Source organism: Equus caballus, chromosome 1, assembly GCF_041296265.1.
Source record: "Equus caballus isolate H_3958 breed thoroughbred chromosome 1, TB-T2T, whole genome shotgun sequence".
NCBI classification, from domain to species: Eukaryota; Metazoa; Chordata; class Mammalia; order Perissodactyla; family Equidae; genus Equus; species Equus caballus.
In genome coordinates, this window is record NC_091684.1 from 171,566,733 (window position 1) to 171,585,777 (window position 19,045).

Genomic DNA, 19,045 nt, shown 5'->3' on the forward strand with positions numbered 1-19,045 from the left:
TGGACATGAGGAACAGTAAAATCTAATATCCAGTGTAAAGATTTTCTTTTTCTGAATTGTGATTCTTGCGTGCTATCCCAAAGTCTTTGACGTTTGTTAAACATTATAGCCTATATATTCTGTGTATAGAGGAAATGCAGAATTTCTTCCTCATATGTCAATTTGTCTTTCTCTACATGTAAGTGTCTATATTTATTCCTATGTATTTTTTCTTGTAGTTTTGGATATTTAAATTGTTCTATCAGCTAATTTTGAGTCACTCCTTTTGGGATAAATAGAATAAGAGGACCTTCGTGGTAGCGAGTAGGAAATAAAGGTAAAATGAATGTTTTTCACTCAATAAATATTTTATTGAACACTTTGTATGTGCTAAGCACTCTTTCAATTGCTGGGGCACGTTGGCGAATAAAAGATCTCTGCATTCATGTTGCTTATGTTCTGGCGAAGACAGAGAAAGTAGACCTTTTAGAAAACATGTCTTTGAAAGTATAGAGAAAATAAACTTGATCCTGAGAATTAGACTTCATTGTCTTTTAGAGGAAGAAAGCTGAGAGGTATGACAGTCAGCTGATGTCATGAGCTGAGTAAGGGCTATATAACATTGGATGATTATAAGACTACAAGTCCAATTGTCCAAAGAGATTCAATCTTTCAAATTTCTCAAATGCATCTAGGTTCACAGTGGAACTCCAACACATAAAGTCAGAAAGATACTGAACATTTGAATGGAGGATCTAACATCGAAATAAATGACCTTTAATATGTGTTCACTAGTAAAAATAAAAATTCAAGTTCCTCATTGAAACTATGAGGGAGATAGAGTCTAAAAAACTTCTAGCAAGTAGTGAATGGTAAATGGAAATGAACTGTGCAATGCCAAATATCTAAATTTGAAGACATGTAAGTTATTGATATTCTCTTTACTAAATATACTATCTTTGTTTTTAATTTAGTGATTATGAGGAGTATCCAAAAAGGGTTTTATAGCTTCATTCTGACTTCATTTCCACAGCTATTTTTCCCTAAAGTCTTAAGTTTCTAAACCACACATTTTTCTACCACAGAGATTTTCAAGAAGCAGGATCACCCCTCTTTTATAATTTATATCTCTGCCAGTAGGAATTCTTTCCTCTATCTGACCTTCCATTTCCACCTGGAAGAAGGTTGGGTGCTAGAAGTTGGAGCAAACCTTTTCCAGAGGGCAGGAATCAAGGTATTTAGAATTATTGTGAGTCAAACTGGGAACTCAGCTCAGTTGTCACGTTCAAAGAACCGTAACTGTGTATGGACCTGGGAGTCAGATGATTCTAAGTTCAAACCCTGGCTCCTCAGGGTGTTCTAAAGGTGGAGGGCACGGAATTTCATGTCTTAGCACAAGGGGAGAGTGAGGAAAGGGAAGGAAATATAAATGATCCAGTATTTACAAGTTCAAGTGCTTGAGAGAGTTAATGCCATGCAAAAGCAAAGAAACACAGAATTTTTAGAAGTCTAGAGTTAACAGGTAAAGAGAATGAAAAGGGGATAAGGCTAGCATTGAGTCATTTTCTCTCTTTCACATCTTCTGGCATAATATACCAGGTTGATACACTCTCATCCTAGTCAACCTTTGATAAAGCATTTTCTTATCTCACAAGGTAGTCAGGAGGTGGTATATTAAATAGTGTATCCTTTATTTATTAAAAAACAATGTAAAACAATTTGAACCAACTTAACGAGATGAAAAGATTATGAGTCTAAAGAATTCAGAAGTTTCTTCTAAACAGAGTTAAATTCAGTTCAGTTTTGTTTGAGTGTTACTGAGTGTTAATCATTAACAGTTGATGGAGCATTTGCCTCATGTGGCAGTAGCTGAAAAGAATGGTAGCAATGGTGATGTAGGTAGTCCCTGAGCCTGTAGTTACTTATTTGCACTCGCAGCCTCTCGACCTGCTGTTATTCTCTTCAGAGCAGACTTCACTTCCTGGTTTCTCAGTGTATAGATGAGGGGGTTCAGTAATGGAGTGACAACAGTGTAAAACACAGCCACTGCCCCATCCAGGGGGCTCTTGGAGCCAGCCCGAAGGTAGATGAAAATGCAGGGGACATAGTAGACTGTGACCACGGTTAGGTGGGAGCCACAGGTGGAGAAGGCCCGTTGCCGCCCATCAGCAGTGTGGATCTTCAGGATGGCACGGGCTGTGTTGGCATAGGAGAGCAGAATCAACATGAAGCAACTGGCAGCCACTACCCCAATGTCCACAAAGGTCACAAGCTCATTGACAGTCGTGTCAGCACAAGCCAGTCTCAATACTGCGGGGATGTCACAGATAAAGTAATCCACCTGGTTGGGCCCACAGTAGGGCAGGCGGAATGTCAGGGTGGCCTGGATAGACCCATGGATGGAGCCAGCCAGCCAAGCTCCAGCCACAAGGATGGTGCATAACCTCCCATTCATGAGCACAGAGTAGCGCAGAGGGTGGCATATTGCCAGGTACCTGTCATAGGCCATCAAGGTATAGAGGAAGCACTGGGTGCTGCCCAGGAAGTGAAAGAAATACAATTGAGCCACACAGCCAGCAAATGGGATTGCTTTGCTGGCAGGAGTAAAATCCAATATTAGCCGAGGAACGATGACTGAGGAGAGCCACATGTCCAGAAATGAGAGCACACCCAGAAGAATGTACATGGGCCGAGCATGGAGCTTTGGGTCAGCCCACACAGTGAGCAGAATGAGCAGATTTCCCAGCTGAGTCAGGAAGTAAATGCAGAAGAAGACCAGGAAGAGGAGGGTCCTCAGATTCGGGGGGTGAGACAAGCCCAGGAGAATGAAGTCTGTCACCACAGTGTCCAGAGATGTGTTTTTGGTCTTTCTCATGTCTTTCTGTAGTCTGCTAAGATGAATGGTGAAGTCAGACAAAGGAGATACAACAAATGGAGGTGGGGAGAGAATGCTTTTGTCTGATGATTAATGCCTAAGAGTTATGAGATAAACAGAATAATATTAAAACTTTTTTTCCCTTAAACATAAGTTCTGTTGTCATTAGTTATTTTGGGCTACTTGATAAGAGAAACCATCCAGAGGCTAGTTAGTTTCATAGATGGTTGGAAACTCTTATCTTTTCTGAGATACTGAGAAGCAGAATTAGTCAGATCAAGGAAGAGGCGAATGTGTGAACCACAGAGAAGGACCAGTAACTCTAACCAAATAGAGTATTCCTCAAAGAGGGGCTAAGATGGAGGCAGTGTGGAACGCACACTCCAATTACTACATCTACTTTTTGTCCACTTACCATCATTGCCATGCCTCCTCTGCTGTCAGCTAAAATCCCATTTCACCATAGCAATCAAAAATATTTATTATTTGGCCCTTATTTACCACTCCATCACACCTCTTGCAATTCCTTCTTAGTGTTCAGATGTGCGGGACTCCTCAGGGCTCTCTCACAGTAACATGCTCCAGCTTGGAACCTATGTACAGGCTGCCTTCTCTGCTCCCTTCACCTAGGTAATGCCAACTTTTCCTTCAGGACTGAGTTTGGAGGTCCTCACCTTCAAGGCTTTCTTTATTCCCAAGGACCATGCTTACACATTTCAGAGCACGTATCATGTTATATTGCTATTGTCTAATTTCTTATTTGTCTCCCTCATTAGTCATCCCATCTAGCACAGTAAAAGTGATAATTACTTTCTGAAGGACTGAATGGTTGGTTGAATGGATGCTGCCAAATCCCACTGATCTTCCTTCTCTGCTTGATCTTGTTTGTCTGACACTTGGGCCCACCTGACTGGCAAGAGACCATCTCACTCTTATGCAATATGGGTCTAGTTGTATTATAAAAAACTCGAAGGGTCATTCATGTTTTTTATTGCTCCAGGATGTCATTAGATTTATTAGTTGATTTATGTGGTCCATTGGTTTGGGATTGCATCTTTTTTGTATGGGGTTACAGAGGAATTTTTATTGTTTATTATAAAAGCATTGATTAATTCAGGACTTGATCTTTATTTTGTGATATATATATATATATGATATGATATGATATGATATGATGATATATACATATATATATATATATTGCAGTCTACCATACAGCAACTCTCTCTAAAGACCTTGAAAGAATTTGGATCCAGATGATAAGAAAAGATGGATGAAATGTGCTTCTTTCACTCCTTTTGTTGAATAGGCTGTTTGATAAAGATTTTTCTCCCCACACTAGGGTTTGAGATGCATTCATCTATCATTTAACCATAAAGTATCTTTGTAATTTAAATGAGTATTTTCAGGAAGCAATTAAAATGGTAACAGATTAATTAGAAATAACATGTGAGTATTAAAAGGTTTAACCATTTAATCTTGGTCAAAATATTTCCCCAAGAGACTTACCTTGGTTATTTTGTAAAATAACGTAATCCATATATTAACATTTAAGAGCTATTAACAGTAATAATAACACTTAATATACCTGGCTCGTCAGGGTCCATAGAAAGTGTTAAGCATGCTCTCTGCTCACAAAGAAAGAAGAAATACGAGATTTTTACTGCCTGAGTTTCAGGAGGACACTTGATTTATTTGAAAATGGATGGGAAGACTAATTCTTATTTCTTTGGCTAGAATATAGAGAAGAAATAGAAAGAATTGGGATTAAGATTATGCATAAAATGCTAATAATGAGCCAAAGTAATTTTTCCATCAATACAGACATATAAAATCAGTGTGCTTCCACTTAGGCAAATGATATGTTCCTGAAATGTTTTATGAAAATCGACTGTATATCAAATCACATAGAACTGTATGACTAGCGGAATTATTTGGAGGATTTCCATAATTCATACTTATGTGTAATGAAAAAATTCTCCCTAATTTACCTGCTCTGCCAGCCTGATTTTTCCCATTTGTTGTGCATAAATCTGTTCCCACTTCTCCCAGGTGCCCTGTCGGAAGAAAGCTCTTTTTACCTTCTAGGTTCTGGGTGCCCTGCCTCTTAGGATCGGGAAACCAAGGTGGGTTATAGCTGGTGGGTTTGAGGACAGGTTACTCTTCCAGGTCAACTTGGCAGAAGATGGTAGTTTTGACTTGAGGTGTGGTGTTCAGGGGTACAGAGGAGGGCAATCTGTGGTGCAGAGAGGTGGGAAGAGTAGATTTCCAGAAGGTGGATTTTTGGAGAAATGAGGAACATGTTTGCAGAAGGATTAGATCTCTTGAGGGGAGAGAACAGTCTGCACCCCCCCACCCCCACCCCGTCATTCCTGCTCCTGGTAGTTTTATGTGTCATTTTTTTAGGCCTCCTCTTGTTTTTCAGCTGTGGAAACAGGATATTTAAAGTAAAGGAAGAAGCAGACTTAAAGAATTAAAAAAATTGTAAACAATTTTAGTGTATCTACCCTGGCTAATTAGATGACCAAAATATTTAAAAGTTTCCCAAGCTGTAGACTATTTGATGTTGCTAAGATTGTGTTGGAAAATGGTTGGAATTTAAATATAAAAGCACATAAAAATAGCAAAAGGTTAAAATTCAATATAAAAAGCATCTGAAAATAAGAGCCCAGTGACATTACAGAATAAACAATACGTATTTAAGAAGGAATTATCCTGGCAACTCTAGGAGCAGGCTGTGGGGATTGGGTGAAAGAGTGGCCTTGAGAAGATAAGGGTGGGGGTGGGGTGGGAGGAACAGGAGCACCTTTGAGAGAATTCCATAGCATCATGGGAGGGGCTGCTTTCTGTGTCCACCCCTGCCCCCGACCAGGTCCACATTAGGCCCAGTTTGGTGTGAGCGCATCTCTTACAGTGCCTTTCCATTTAGAGAGGCTCAGAGGAGGGCAGGCCTCTCTCTAGCTATTTGAAACTTTGGATTTCTACAGGCAGCTCTGGAATCTGGGCCATTAGGGAACAATTATGAAATCTTGAAGATGGGGAACAAAGAGTGGTCCAGTGTCGTGTTAGACATACTAGGATCAAAGGACTTCTATTCACCCTTGGGACAAGAGCCAACCCAAATCTGTTTTTGGAAAGAAGATTCCCCTTGCTTCATCATTCATTCACAGTTGGACATCCAGGTAGAGCTGGGGCAGAGTAAGGAAAATGGATAGAGTCTGGCTGGCCTAGACAGATTTTCTCTCTTGCACAAGAGGAGATTCTTGTCCTTCTACCAAAGGTTAAAAAATATGAGCTTCCTTAAGGAACTTGCTGTCCTCTGCATTGGAGAAAGGAGAGCTTCCAAATCTGGCCTGTCTGTGTTTGTACCATTACCAAAGAATCTTCTTCACGACCCCTGTGACTTTATGGCTGCCCAGCTTTGCCCTTTATCCCTGCCCTAAAAAAAATAATAAAAAGAGAGAAAATGGAAAAACAAATAGTGTTAAGATTCTTTTGAGTAATTTTCTCAACACAAATAGAAATTCCCTAAGTTTGGAAAGAAGGAATTTAATTCTAGCAGTTTGGGAGAATTGAGGAAGGAGATGGAGAAAAGAGACGGATTAAATTAAGATTTGGACAAAATAACAGAAAATGGTAAAGTTCCAAGATTAGTTTGTGGCCTTATTTTGAATGGAGCTGGTTTCAGAGTTGCTTCTCCATCTTCTTAGACTTACCTGTACAGAGCTGCAAAATCACGGAGGTGGCTGGCTGTCCTGCAGTGGAACGGTCCCACAGATGGAGAGATGTCCTCAGAGATTCAGTCTAACCTATTGTAGAGGGCTCCCATATCTGTTTTGGAAAGCCTTTAGAATTCTTTCAGGAGTTTTGCCTGGTGAATAAGTATTTAGAGTCTCTGAGTGCCCCTGCCTTTCAAGGTTCTTTGATGAGTGTGACTTCTGTATCTTCTGAGTCGTGTTTTACATTGGTTTTCATCAGCTGTTGCTTCTATTGATCCAAATAAAAGAAAAAAGAAACACTGTCAAGAGATTTGAAGAAAAATTCTAACCTCAAGGGAAATGCTAAAGTATTTCCCTAATGAGAACTTCCCTCCCCAAATCCTCATTATTTTGTTTTGAGAGAGAGCAGGAATCGTTTCTAGTAGGTCCCTGGAAAGGGGGCTGTGGAGAATAACCTTATCAGTATAGTTTTGGGTGACCTCCAATATCTTAGAGGTGTTATGAGGTCTCAGTTGATGAGCTTCTCTCCCCAAAGATCCACGAGGGATCCTCTGTCATCCCTTCTGGTTTCTGTTCAGATGTCACTTAACCAGTGAGGTCTGTCTTGACCCTTCCCCACCCCCTTCCCTGTGGTTTTTCTCAGCAGCACTTAACACCGTCTGACCAACTGCATTTACTTACTTCTTTCTTTCCTGTTTGTCTTCCTTCACTAGAATGTAGGCTCTGCGAGAGGAGGGAGTTTTGCTCCGTGTAGAATCCCCAGCACTAGCTCAGTGCCTGGTACAGAGTGGGTTCTCAATAAACACTTCTGAATAAATAAATAGGAGAAACTGCCACACGTGTTAAATGCTGTGGGCAGAAAAAAAAGATGTCCTTTCAAATATGAACCTCAGATTTAAGGTTACCAGGAGTTGAGTTGAAGTCAAATTGGTTCTCACATGCATGTGCAGGTCCAGGCAGCATATGGCAGTGCAAATAACATTTGGTATTACTGTGTTTATTTTACAAAGGTTAACGTTCACCTGGGTAATACTGGGAAGTGGCTGGAAGTGATGAAGCCTGCAATGTGATAGAAGCATCAGGAGCCTCCAATGTAAAATGATAGGGCTGGAGAAAGACTGGGATGCTTTATAAGATTTCTTTTAATTCCAAATTACTAGTGAAGAATGTTTAGTGGTGTGTGTGTGTGTGTGTGTGTGTGTGTGTGTGTGTGTAAAGTTGCAATGCTACATCTGGCCACAAGATGACAGTATTATCTTTATTAAAACCAAGTACTGTGTCTGGTACATGGAGTAAACAGAAATAAATCCAGAGGACTCGTGAGGGGATGCAAATTCCTTTAGTAAAGATACGGTATAGGGGGGTCCATTACCTTGGGAAAACCATATGTGAGAAGAGAGAATTTCCTTTTGTCACAACTGGGAAAGAGCTTGAAACATAGATCTCTTCCTTCTTTCTTTCCTTCCTTTCCTCCTAGTCTTCTTCTCTTCCTCCCTTCTTCCCTTTTAGCTCTTTCAAGTTCTCACTTTATTGCAAAAAAAATTACAAGTCAAACAAAACAGAGATGTATAAGAAAGGTTAATATTCTCACCACTTCCTTTTAATCCCAACCTTCTGAAGCAACTAAAGTTTATAGTTTCCTTTGTTTTTCCATCTCTTTCTCTATATTCATACATATGTACAGATGACTAATTATATTCCTTTAGATCTTTTAAAAAATATCTGCTTGCCTCTTGTGAGGTAAATTTAAAATAGTGGAAAACCTCTCCCGTCTCTTCTGTACTGCCACAAACACTACCACCACCACACCATATATACACATACCAACACGTCATAACTTGCTTCTAATCACATCCCTGTTTCCATTTTCTCCTTGAGAAAGAGAAAGTCTTAGTATGGAGAAATTCACCACTTCTGCCTTTATCTTATGTTATTCTTCCCATTTGTCATTTCTGTTCTTTGCACACAATTCTATTGTTCAGTGTTCACAGAATCGCTTGGACTAAAACCTGTGGATTCATCGGTAGAAAATGTTCCTGTGACGACACTCCTGTGAAGGAACCCATCGCTGCTCCTGTAGAAACGTAAAGTCACCCTTTCAAGAAAGGAGCTCCTCCCCTGTGTTTCTTCTGGGTTTTGCGTCCAGATAGAGCTTTCCTCCCTCACCCACAGGGAGGGAGTTGCCCTTCTGCTGGCTCCAGTGGCTCAGGAACTGGGGACGCAGTGCCTGGCTTGTGGTGTCCTGTGGCAGATGTGGGAATTTTTCCTTTTTTATGCTTCCCTGACAATGGGGGGTAAGTCTCAAGCAAATGCTATGTGTATTTTCAAAATAATTTTCTTCCAGCTAAATGATTGCAGCATCTGGCACTTGTAATGAAAGAGTCTTTCCTGATACATATTTTCCTCATGTGGTGCTAATTGACCTCCTATTACTACAAACTACAATTACTGCTACTTCTACCATTGTTTATTTCTAGCTAAGGAACCCTTCCATTAGGGGCAGTTTCTTGTGACCACATGGAAACTATCCATTTAAATAATGATGTGGCTCCCAGGAGTGCTGCCCTGGTAACGGTCATGCTTCTTTTCATAGGCACTGTGGGACAAGACGTTCATCATCCCAGTGAGTTGACAGCTATGGAAGGAGCCTTTGTCCAGGTCAACTGCACGTACCAGACATCTGGGTTCAATGGGCTGTCCTGGTACCAGCAACACGATGGTGGAGCACCCATATTTCTCTCTTACAATGTTCTGGATGGTTGGGAGAGGAAAGGTCATTTTTCTTCATTCCTCAGTCGCTCTGATACATACAGTTATCTCTTTCTGAAGGAGCTCCGGGTGGAAGACTCTGCCTCTTACCTCTGTGCTGTGAGTGACACGACGACTATGAGACCTCTTCAGCTGCAGCAAAATTCAAAGGCGATCATGACAGTGAGAAGCTATATTTCCTGAGTGTCTGCCAGCTGCGAACTGAGACTGGGGGCTTTGGAACCAGACTGCCTGGATTTGCATTTGCCACTTTCTAGCTGAGGGGTCTTGAGCAAGCCACTTTATCTCTCTTTGATTCAGTTTCCTCATCTATAAAATGAGAATAATAATAGTACCTGCCTCATGGGTTTGCTGTGAATTATAAGTAAGTTTATATACTTATATATGCAAAATATGTAAATTAGAACAGTGCTGGCAACAGTCAGCTCTATGTGTGTTAGCTATTTCACTTTTTTTTTTTAAAGATTGGCACCTGAGCTAACACCTGTTGTCAATTTTTCTCCTTCTTCTCCCCAAAGCCCCCAGTACATAGTTATATATTCTGGTTGTATTTTCTCCTGATTGTGCTATGTAGGACGCCGTGTCAGCATGGCTTGATGAGCGGTGCTAGGTCTGTGCCCAGGATCCTAACTGGTGAAACCCTGGGCTGCTGACGCAGAGTGTGCACTCAGCCCAGCACTTGGCCATGGGGCCAGCCGCTATTTCACTTCTAATCTTGAACTTTCAACAAGTGTTACATGGCAGAGGTTCTGGGATTGGATCTCAGTATTTCTCTATCCTTGGTTTGTGGAAGATGAAAACCTGACAACTATTTGCATCTTGTGGATCCAAGGTGGCAAGCTGGATGTTGTATGTTGGGTAGGATTTTTGCTCTGGAGAGAGCACTGTGGTGCTGCTCATTCTCTTTGGGAAGACCCTGAACTTTGGAAATCCAAATGCAAATACTTCAGAATGTGATGTTAAGTATTCTGATTAGTTATGCAAGGATACCTTCATTATGTGTGTCCCTGAAAATTGATACAATCTTAACATATTTTGTGAGTTTATAAGAAATAAGGCTGGGCTGGCCTGGTGGTGCAGCGGTTAAGTTTGCACATTCTGCTTCGGTGGCCCGGCATTCACCGGTTGGGATCCCAGGTGCAGACCTACCCAACATACAACATCCAGCTTGCCACCTTGGATCCACAAGATGCAAATAGTTGTCAGGTTTTCATCTTCCACAAACCAAGGATAGAGAAATACTGAGATCCAATCCCAGAACCTCTGCCATGTAACACTTGCTGAAAGTTCAAGATTAGAAGTGAAATAGCGGCTGGCCCCATGGCCAAGTGCTGGGCTGAGTGCACACTCTGCGTCAGCAGCCCAGGGTTTCACCAGTTAGGATCCTGGGCACAGACCTAGCACCGCTCATCAAGCCATGCTGACACGGCGTCCTACATAGCACAATACACCGCTTGTCAGCCCATGCTGTGGTAGGCATCCCACATAAAACAGAGGAAGATGAGGACAGATGTTAGCTCAGGGCCAGTCTTCCTCAGCAAAAAAAGGATTGGCGGCAGATGTTAGCCCAGGGCTAATCTTCCTCAAAAGAAAAAAAAAAAAGAAAAGAAATAAGGCTTAGGGCTTTGAACTTGGAGAACATAGCCATAATTAAAGGAATCTATAGAAGCTGGGGAAGAAGAGTAAGTATAAGCAACCTGGTGCAATTCAGGGTGAGGAAGGAGAGACAGTAGGGGGTTCCTGTGACAAGGAATTGTCAATGGACATTAAGAAGAGTAAAAGTCTATAGTCAATTTTAAGATTTTCCTTTCTTACTTTGTAATTCCCTTATATTGTCTTCAAATCTTCAATGAAGTTTGTTAAACCTTATAGCCCACTGTCAGCTAGGCTTAGAGAAGAAGTAATTACTGTTGTGACTTTGTCCCCACGTGAGATAAAGCTGAGCAGAGCTTGAAAACTCAAATTGTAGGTTGTTTGGACATCAAAATGAGGGCGGCCCCAAGTTAAAATAAGGTATAGTTGGTTATATGTTACATGACTTGTTTGGGATCAGAGATTAAATAGAATTCTCTTCGGGTGAGGTAGGAGTGTGTTTTCATTCCAATTTTTAAAATGAACTTTTGTGATGGAATTTGGAGGGACATAATCTTGTAGGAAAGCAATCTAACATTATGAATCAAGGCCATTAAAATGCTCATATTACTTTGACCTGATAATTCAATTTTTGAGCTCTCACTTAAAGAGAAACAGGCTAGAAATGAAGGTTAGGGCTTTGGACTTTGGGAGTGTGGAGTGCTTATATAGCAGCATTATTCCTTAGAGGAAAATATGGGCAACAATCTTAAGTAAGTTAAGATCTTATTTTTTTTTTTTGAGGAAGATTAGCCCTGAGCTAACTACTGCCAGTCCTCCTCTTTTTGCTGAGGAAGCCTGGCCCTGAGCTAACGTCATGCCCATCTTCCTTTACTTTATACGTGGGACGCCTACCACAGGATGGCGTGCCAAGCAGTGCCATCTCCGCACTCCGGGCCAGCGAGAAGCAGAACGTGCGAACTTAACCGCTGCGCCACCAGGCCGGCCCCCAATGGAATCTTTTACAGCTGTGTTATTTTCTATTGCTGTATAACAAATTACAACACCTGCGTATTTGCTCATAGTCCCGTAGTTCAGAAGTCCTGGCTGGTTCACAAGTCAAGGTGTTGGCTGGCTGACTTCTCTTCTGGAGCTCAGGGTCTTCTTCCCAGCTAATTTCTTTTATTGTCGAAGTTCTATTCCTTGCACTTATAGGGCTGAGGTCTTCATTTCCTTGCTATTTGTGGGCCAGGGGCATCTTCAGTTCCTTAAGGTGACCGGTATTCCTTCTCGCATTATCTCTTCCATCTTCAAACCAGCAACAGCACTTCAAGTCCTTCTCATGGTTGGAATATTTTGGCTTCATTTTCTGCCACCAAACAGAGAAAGTTCATGTGTTTTTAAGTGAAAGTTCAAAAATTGAATTATCAGGTCAAAGTAATATGAACATTTTAATGGCTTTGATTCATAGTGTTAGATTGCTTTCTAACATGATTACGTCCCTCCAAATTCCATCACAAAAGTTCATTTAAAAAATTGGAATGAAAATGCACTCCTACCTCACCCAAAGAGAATTCTATTTAATCTTTGATTCCAAACAAGTCGTGTAACATGTGACTGACTATACCTTATTTTAACTTCATGTGATTAGGTCAAGCCTACCTAGATATCTCCCCTTCTTTTTTTTCCCTGCTAGGGAAGATTCACCCTGAGCTAACATCTGTTGCCAATCTTCCTGTTTTTTTTTTTTTTTTTCACTTGAGGAAGATTAGCCCTGAGCTAACATCTGTGCCAGTCTTCCTCTATTTTGAATGTGGGTCATGACCACAACATGGCTGATGGGTGGTGTAGCTTTGTGCCTGGGATCCAAACTCATGAATCCAGGCCACTGAAGCAGAGTGTGCCGAACTTAACCACTATGGCACAGGGCCAGCCCTGATAGATCCCTTTTTTAAGGTCAGCTATGCCATATAACACAACACAATCACCAGAGTGATATTTCATCACATTCAAGGTTCTGGGGATTAGGACATGGAATCTTGGGGCCATTTCTATACTGGCAGAGGTAACTGACTATTATCGTAAAGAAATTCCATATGATCATAGGAGATGAAGTTGCTAGTACATAATGGTGGCAGAGAGAGGTATGAATGGAACTAGAGTACTCAATGGAACACAGCTTGGTGTTTCCAGGGTTCATTAGTTGTAAGGAGAATGGGGCTACTTAATCTTGGCAGAATAGGAAGCTATTTTTGGTATAATTTCACTTTTCCTTGCCTGCTGGTTTCTTGGCATGAGCTGCCCAAACTGATCAAGAGGCAGCCATAGTTTAGATTTAGAAGGACTTTGTGTCCTTTTGTAGATGCTTTCCTCCCCCATCCCTAGAAACCAGGACCTCTAGACAGGTTGTAAGCTTCAGGAATAGAAAGAATGAATCACCTAACTGGGGAACTAGGATTCATGATAAGGGGAGACATTCCTAATTGCACCCCTTATAGGTCCCTGAACCTGCGCAGTTAACCTGTGGAAGACACAGCATCATATAACGGCCATTGTGAAGAGCAGCACTCCAATTCCTCAGGTCATTCCTAAACTAGTGCCTTGGCAGATACTTTAAGAGGCAATTCTAGAAAACAATGCCTGGGTTCACAGCAGAAGTATCAGGAATAGCAGCTGCTACCACTAAAGAATTTCTCTGTGCAGTGATGAGTATCTCAGTTTGCAAGTATGGATAATGTACTTGCTGATCTCTTTAAGGGTCTTTTAAACAAACGCTAAATGTACATTTTCATGGTTGGCCTAGAGAAAAGACAACTCTGTACAACTGAAACTTGCTGAGGTAGTAACTACTCTTTCCACTTTTAAGTTTCAGTATGAAAACTGTAGAGGAGAAAAATATCAGTATCCCTGTGTGGGATGCAGGTGACCAGGACAGGATTTGGCCTCTGGCATTACAACTTCCAGAACACACATGGTTTGCTCCCTGTGGTTGACAGTAATAACAAGGATTGTGTGAATGAGTCCTGTAAAGAGCTTTGATGAGGATAGCAGAAATTGAAAGCAGGGAGACTGTTTTATTAGTGTTTGCCAACAGACAGGATTTTCCCAATGCCATGAATGTTGCTGAAGTTATAGATAAGCTGGGATTGCATTATCTGTGTCACAGAAACTGGTTCCTCCAGACCAGCTGCACCGCTAATGGAGATGAGCTCTAGTGCAGACTGGACTAATTATCCAATCAGCTCTGAAGCCAGAAACGAACCAAGAGAATCTGTTTTCCTCCTCACTTTAATTTCCTCCTTTTCATCCTCTGCTTCACTCTCATTATAGCAAACCCCTACTCTGTGATACCAAGTGCTGGGGGCAATTTTCATGTTTCATTTTGGTCACAGTATGTATGGTGCCATTTTATAAATGTGGCAGGTCTCGTCTGCAAATAGGTTTCTTATTTAATGAAAAGGTTTTTGTTGCTGGTACTCTATGCAATATTACTCAGCTTTAAAAAAAACTGTAAATAGGAAATTTCAATTCATATCAGTACTGGAAAGGGATTTTAAGCACATGGGGGATACCCAGGCTTCCAGGAGTTATGTGTTGGAAGAGCTGAATACTCCTCTTCTTAGCTTGTGGGATCTATGTTGAGATCTGTTTTAGTATTTGCTTTTAAGTTTGAACACAGTGTATTGTTTTAAAAGCCAAATTTATTGAGGTATAATTTACGAACAATAAAATGCAGCCATTTTAATTGTACAGTTCCATGTGTTTTGGCAAATAAATATACCTGGATAACTACCAATACAATAAAAATATAGAACACCTCCATCAGTCCAAAGGGTCTTCTTCGTCCCTCTTTCAGTTAATCTCCCATCCTCACTCCTCCTACCCCCAATTTCAGCCCCTGGAAATCACAGATCTATTTTATAATAGTATTGTCTGTTCTAGAATTTCATATAAATGGAATTATGCAATATATACCCTCCAACGTTGGCTCCTTTCACTCAGCATAATGTTTTTGATATTCATCCATGTTGTTTTGCATGTTGGTAGTTGTTGCATTGGATACATATACCACACATACCACGGTTTGTTTACCAATTCATTTGGTCATTATATTTGGCTTGTTTCCAGTTTCTGACCATTTTTGAATAAGCTGCAATGAACATTTCTGTTCAAGTCTTGTGTGAACACATATTCTCATTTCTCTTGGGTAAAGGTCCTAGTGTGGAACTAGTTGGACATATGGTAAGTGTATGTTTAATTTTATAAGAAATTGCCAACTATCTTCCACAGTGATTGTACTATTTAACATTCCCATCAACAATGTATATACAATTCACTGTTGTTAGGTGGAGTATTCTATACATGACTATTGGAACAAATTGGAAATTGGTTAAAACACATAGAGTTTAAGTTATTATACACTTGCTGATTTTCTATTTAATTATTCTACCAATTCTGGAAACGTTATACCAATTTTCAAGAGGGAGATGGTGAAATTAACAATGATAACTTTTGATTTGTCTTTTCCCTTGTAATTCTATCCGTCTTTGCTTCACGTACTTAGAATCTTTGTTATAAGGTGAATATACATTTATGATGTTAATAAGTCATCTTGATGAACTGACTCCGTCTTCATAAAATGATCCTCTTTATTCCTGGTAATATCCTTTGCTCTGAAATCTAGTTTTCTGATATTAACCACATCAGCTTTTTAAAAATTTAATAATTTAAGACGTTTTAAGCAGGTGCTTGCAGTTTGTTGATAACGATTCTGATAGCAATTCCAATGTGTGTGTGGGTTTTCCCATACCACCAAGCAATTCTCTGACACCAGCTGAGTGTCCTACAATTCAACTCAATTCTGACACTACCTGGACATAGCATTGTAACTGAATGCAAACATAGGTTCGTTTACCTGATATGCAGCAAAGCCAATTACTGAAATGTCAGGCTTGGGCAACAAAAGAGGTTTATTATTGAAAGGCAGCCAGATGAGGAGAGGAGAGCAAAACACTCAAATCCACCTCCTTGATGGGAAAAAGGTAGGGATTTTTATCTGGAGTTTTAGGTAGGGGAAGAGGAGCATGAGGCCTTGCTGGACACCTACCCACAAGGTTTACATTGAGTTTCTGGTATCACCTTCAGTCTGTGTTTGGCTTTGAGAGATTGAATCTCATTTTTCCTTGATCATCTGGACCTTTTCGGTTAGTTTTCATCCTTGGCCTGCATTTGGCCTTGTGAGACTGAATCTTCTTTCTTCTTGACCATCTGGACCTTGACTTCCTGGGGAAAACTACTCAGACAGAAAGATCTGGTTAGTTTTAGCTAAGTATGCGCAGCTGTGGTTAGTAAAGCTTATCTCAATTTTTTTCTTTTTTCTCTCTCTTCTAAACCAGGGAAATTTTAACTCATTGGTTCTCAGTTTCAGCATCAGATTCCACAGGTTACGGGCTCAGTCCCACAAGACTGCCCTCTGCTTCAGATGCTAATCACAGGTCCCAGTTGTTACCTATACTTCTGGGTGACTGGCTACAAATCAGAGGTTCCCATGACCTTGGGTTTGATTAATTTGCTAGAGTGGCTCACAGGACTCAGGAAACCAGTGTACTCGCTAGATTACTGGTTTATTTTAGAAGGATGTAACTCAGGAACAACCAGACGGAAGACATGCATAGGGCAAGGTATGGGGGAAGGGCGTGGGCTTCCATGCCAGTCTCCTCAAATCTTTCTGTGTTCACTAACCCAAAAGCTGTCTGAACTTCATCATTTTGAGTTTTTATGGAGGCTCCATTACATACGCCTGATTGATTAAATCATTGGCCCATTGGCACTTGATTCAACCTCCAGGCCCTCCACGCTCCCTAGAGGTCAGGCGGGCTGGCACTGAAACTTCCAACCCTCTAATCACGTGATTGGCTCCTCTGGCTACCAGCCCCCATTCTTAGATTACCTAAAGCTATCCAAAAGTTACTTACTAACAAAAGACACCTTTATCATTCTCATCACTTAGGAAATTCCAAGGATTTTAGGAACTTTGAACCAGTAAAGGAAATGAGACCAAATATATATTTCTTATCATAAATCACAATATCACAGTTAACTTTTTAAAAAGAATCAAGTTATAAACTTTTATTACAAATTAAAAATAAGGTTCTTAAAAATCTCAACTTGACCAGATATGAAACAATTTAGAAACCTTTAAAGTTCTATTGAGAAAAACTAGGCTTAACAAAAGCCCATTTTTTTTAAAGATTTTTTTTTACTATCTTTTCCTTTTTCTCCCCAAAGTCCCCCAGTACATAGTTGTGTATTTTTACTTGTGGGTCCTTCATAGTTGTGGCTTGTGGGACACCCGCCTCAACATGGCCTGATGAGTGGTGCCATGTCTGTGCCCAGGATTTGAACCGGCGAAACCCTGGGCCACCGAAGTGGAGCCTGCAAACTTAACCACTCGGCCACGGGGCCAGCCCTTTAAAAAAAGACCACTTTTGTTGTTACCCAAAAGAGATGTCTTTAGGTAAAAATATTAAAAACCCCAAACTGTATAGATAATCCAGATAGTTCTAGTTATCTGGTCAACGGGGCAAAAAGCAAGCATTTAAGGTCTTTAGCTCCAATCTTTTGTTCATGTCTTATTGCTGGAATTTCATATTCATTTCTTCTTGTTGGATGACTAGACTGGATGATGGTAGAGTTGGTAAACTCACCTTTACTCAGGCCAGCCTTGCTCAGCCTCAGCAGCAGAAGAATTTTCAGCTGGTGGATCAGCAGCTTTTGTCTCTTTGCCATATTGTGGTTTAGGGTTTTCTGAACATCTGCAGAGGTAATTGAAGTTTGAGTGGTACCCACGTTGAGGTGGCTGCTGACCTTGGGTCTCATCTCCTTTATTTTCCTCCTCCTATTCATTGCTATCCTGTCTATGCTTTTCTTGTTGAGGAGGGCCCTGAGGAACTCTGGTCTACAACCATGATACATATTCTGTCTCACTGGTCTACTTTGCTTTCTTGTACCCTAGGTGTCAGCAATCTCCATCACTTCTTCCTGCACTAGAGGGTTGGAATACTGTGGTTGAAGCTCATAGGCTCTTTGCATGTACTAAGGTGAAAACTGTGGCCTGAGTCAAGGTTGGTGCTATTGGGCCTGGCCTTCAGAAGCACTCTCCCATCCTCTATTATTTTCCCTATTCTCACTGTTCTGATAATTCTGGTAATTGTGTGGAGGACCCCCACAATGTGGGTAGCATCTATAATGGTTATGGTCTGCTGCATATCTACAACCTTGCACTGGAACTCCACCTTGGCCTGTAACATTTGCTGCCTCCATACTGTTTTCTCTTCAACAACATCCAACTCCACAGTCTCTCCATCTCCTACAGGTGGATATATGTTGTATCATGTATCCAGTATCTCATTCCTTTTTATTACTGAATAATATTCCATTTTATGGATATACTTTATTTTGTTTATCTGTTTGTTGGTTGATAGACATTTTGGTTGTTTCCATTTTTTGGCTGTTATGAATAAAGCTGCAATAAATATTTGTGTACAAGTTTTGTGTAAACATGTTTTCAATTTTTTTGGGTATAGGAGTGGATTTGCTGGGTTATGATAACTGTGTTTAACACTTTGAGGAACTGTCAAATTGTTTTCCAAATTACCTGCACTATTTTACTTTCCTACCAGTAATCTAGGAAGGTTCCAATTTCTCCACATCCTTTCTGACATTTGTCATTTTCTGTCTTTTTGATTAGTCATCCTAGTGGATATGAAGTGGTGTCATTGTGATTTTGGTTTGCATTTCCCTGAAGCCTAATCATGTTGAAAATTTTTTCACAGGTTTATTGGCGATTTGTATATCTTCTTTGGAGAAACGTTTGTTTGAATTCTTTGCCTGTTTTTAAGCTATTTGTCTTTTTATTGTTGGGTTGTAAGAATTCTTTATATATTCTGGATGCAAGTTAGACCATTTACATTTAATACAATTATTGATGGGATTTGGTTTAAATCTATGATTTTGCTATTTGTTTTCTATCTTCATTTTCTTTGTTTTTTTTAATTGAGTTATTGATAGGTTACAATCTTGTGAAATTTCAGTTGTACATTAATGTTTGTCAGTCAGGTTGTAGGTGCAC

General features: G+C 40.4%; 1 protein-coding gene and 2 pseudogenes across 2 annotated transcripts; 1 reads left to right on the forward strand and 2 right to left on the reverse strand.

Annotated features, from left to right (window-relative positions):
• Positions 1-1,651: 1,651 nt before the first annotated feature.
• Positions 1,652-6,841, reverse strand: OR10G1 (olfactory receptor family 10 subfamily G member 1). Of its 2 annotated transcripts, XM_070222415.1 has the most exons (2): positions 6,571-6,841; positions 1,652-2,870 (listed from the first exon to the last, which is right to left on the reverse strand). In XM_070222415.1, exon 2 carries the CDS (start codon positions 2,852-2,854, stop codon positions 1,898-1,900), a length of 957 nt encoding a protein of 318 aa, XP_070078516.1. In that variant the 5' UTR covers positions 2,855-2,870; positions 6,571-6,841; the 3' UTR covers positions 1,652-1,897.
• A 5,785-nt stretch (positions 6,842-12,626) lies between these two features.
• On the forward strand, positions 12,627-14,685 carry LOC138917618 (ADP-ribosylation factor 1 pseudogene; annotated as a pseudogene).
• Positions 14,686-17,623: 2,938 nt separating this feature from the next.
• On the reverse strand, positions 17,624-18,477 carry LOC106782094 (Y-box-binding protein 1 pseudogene; annotated as a pseudogene).
• Positions 18,478-19,045: the final 568 nt, after the last annotated feature.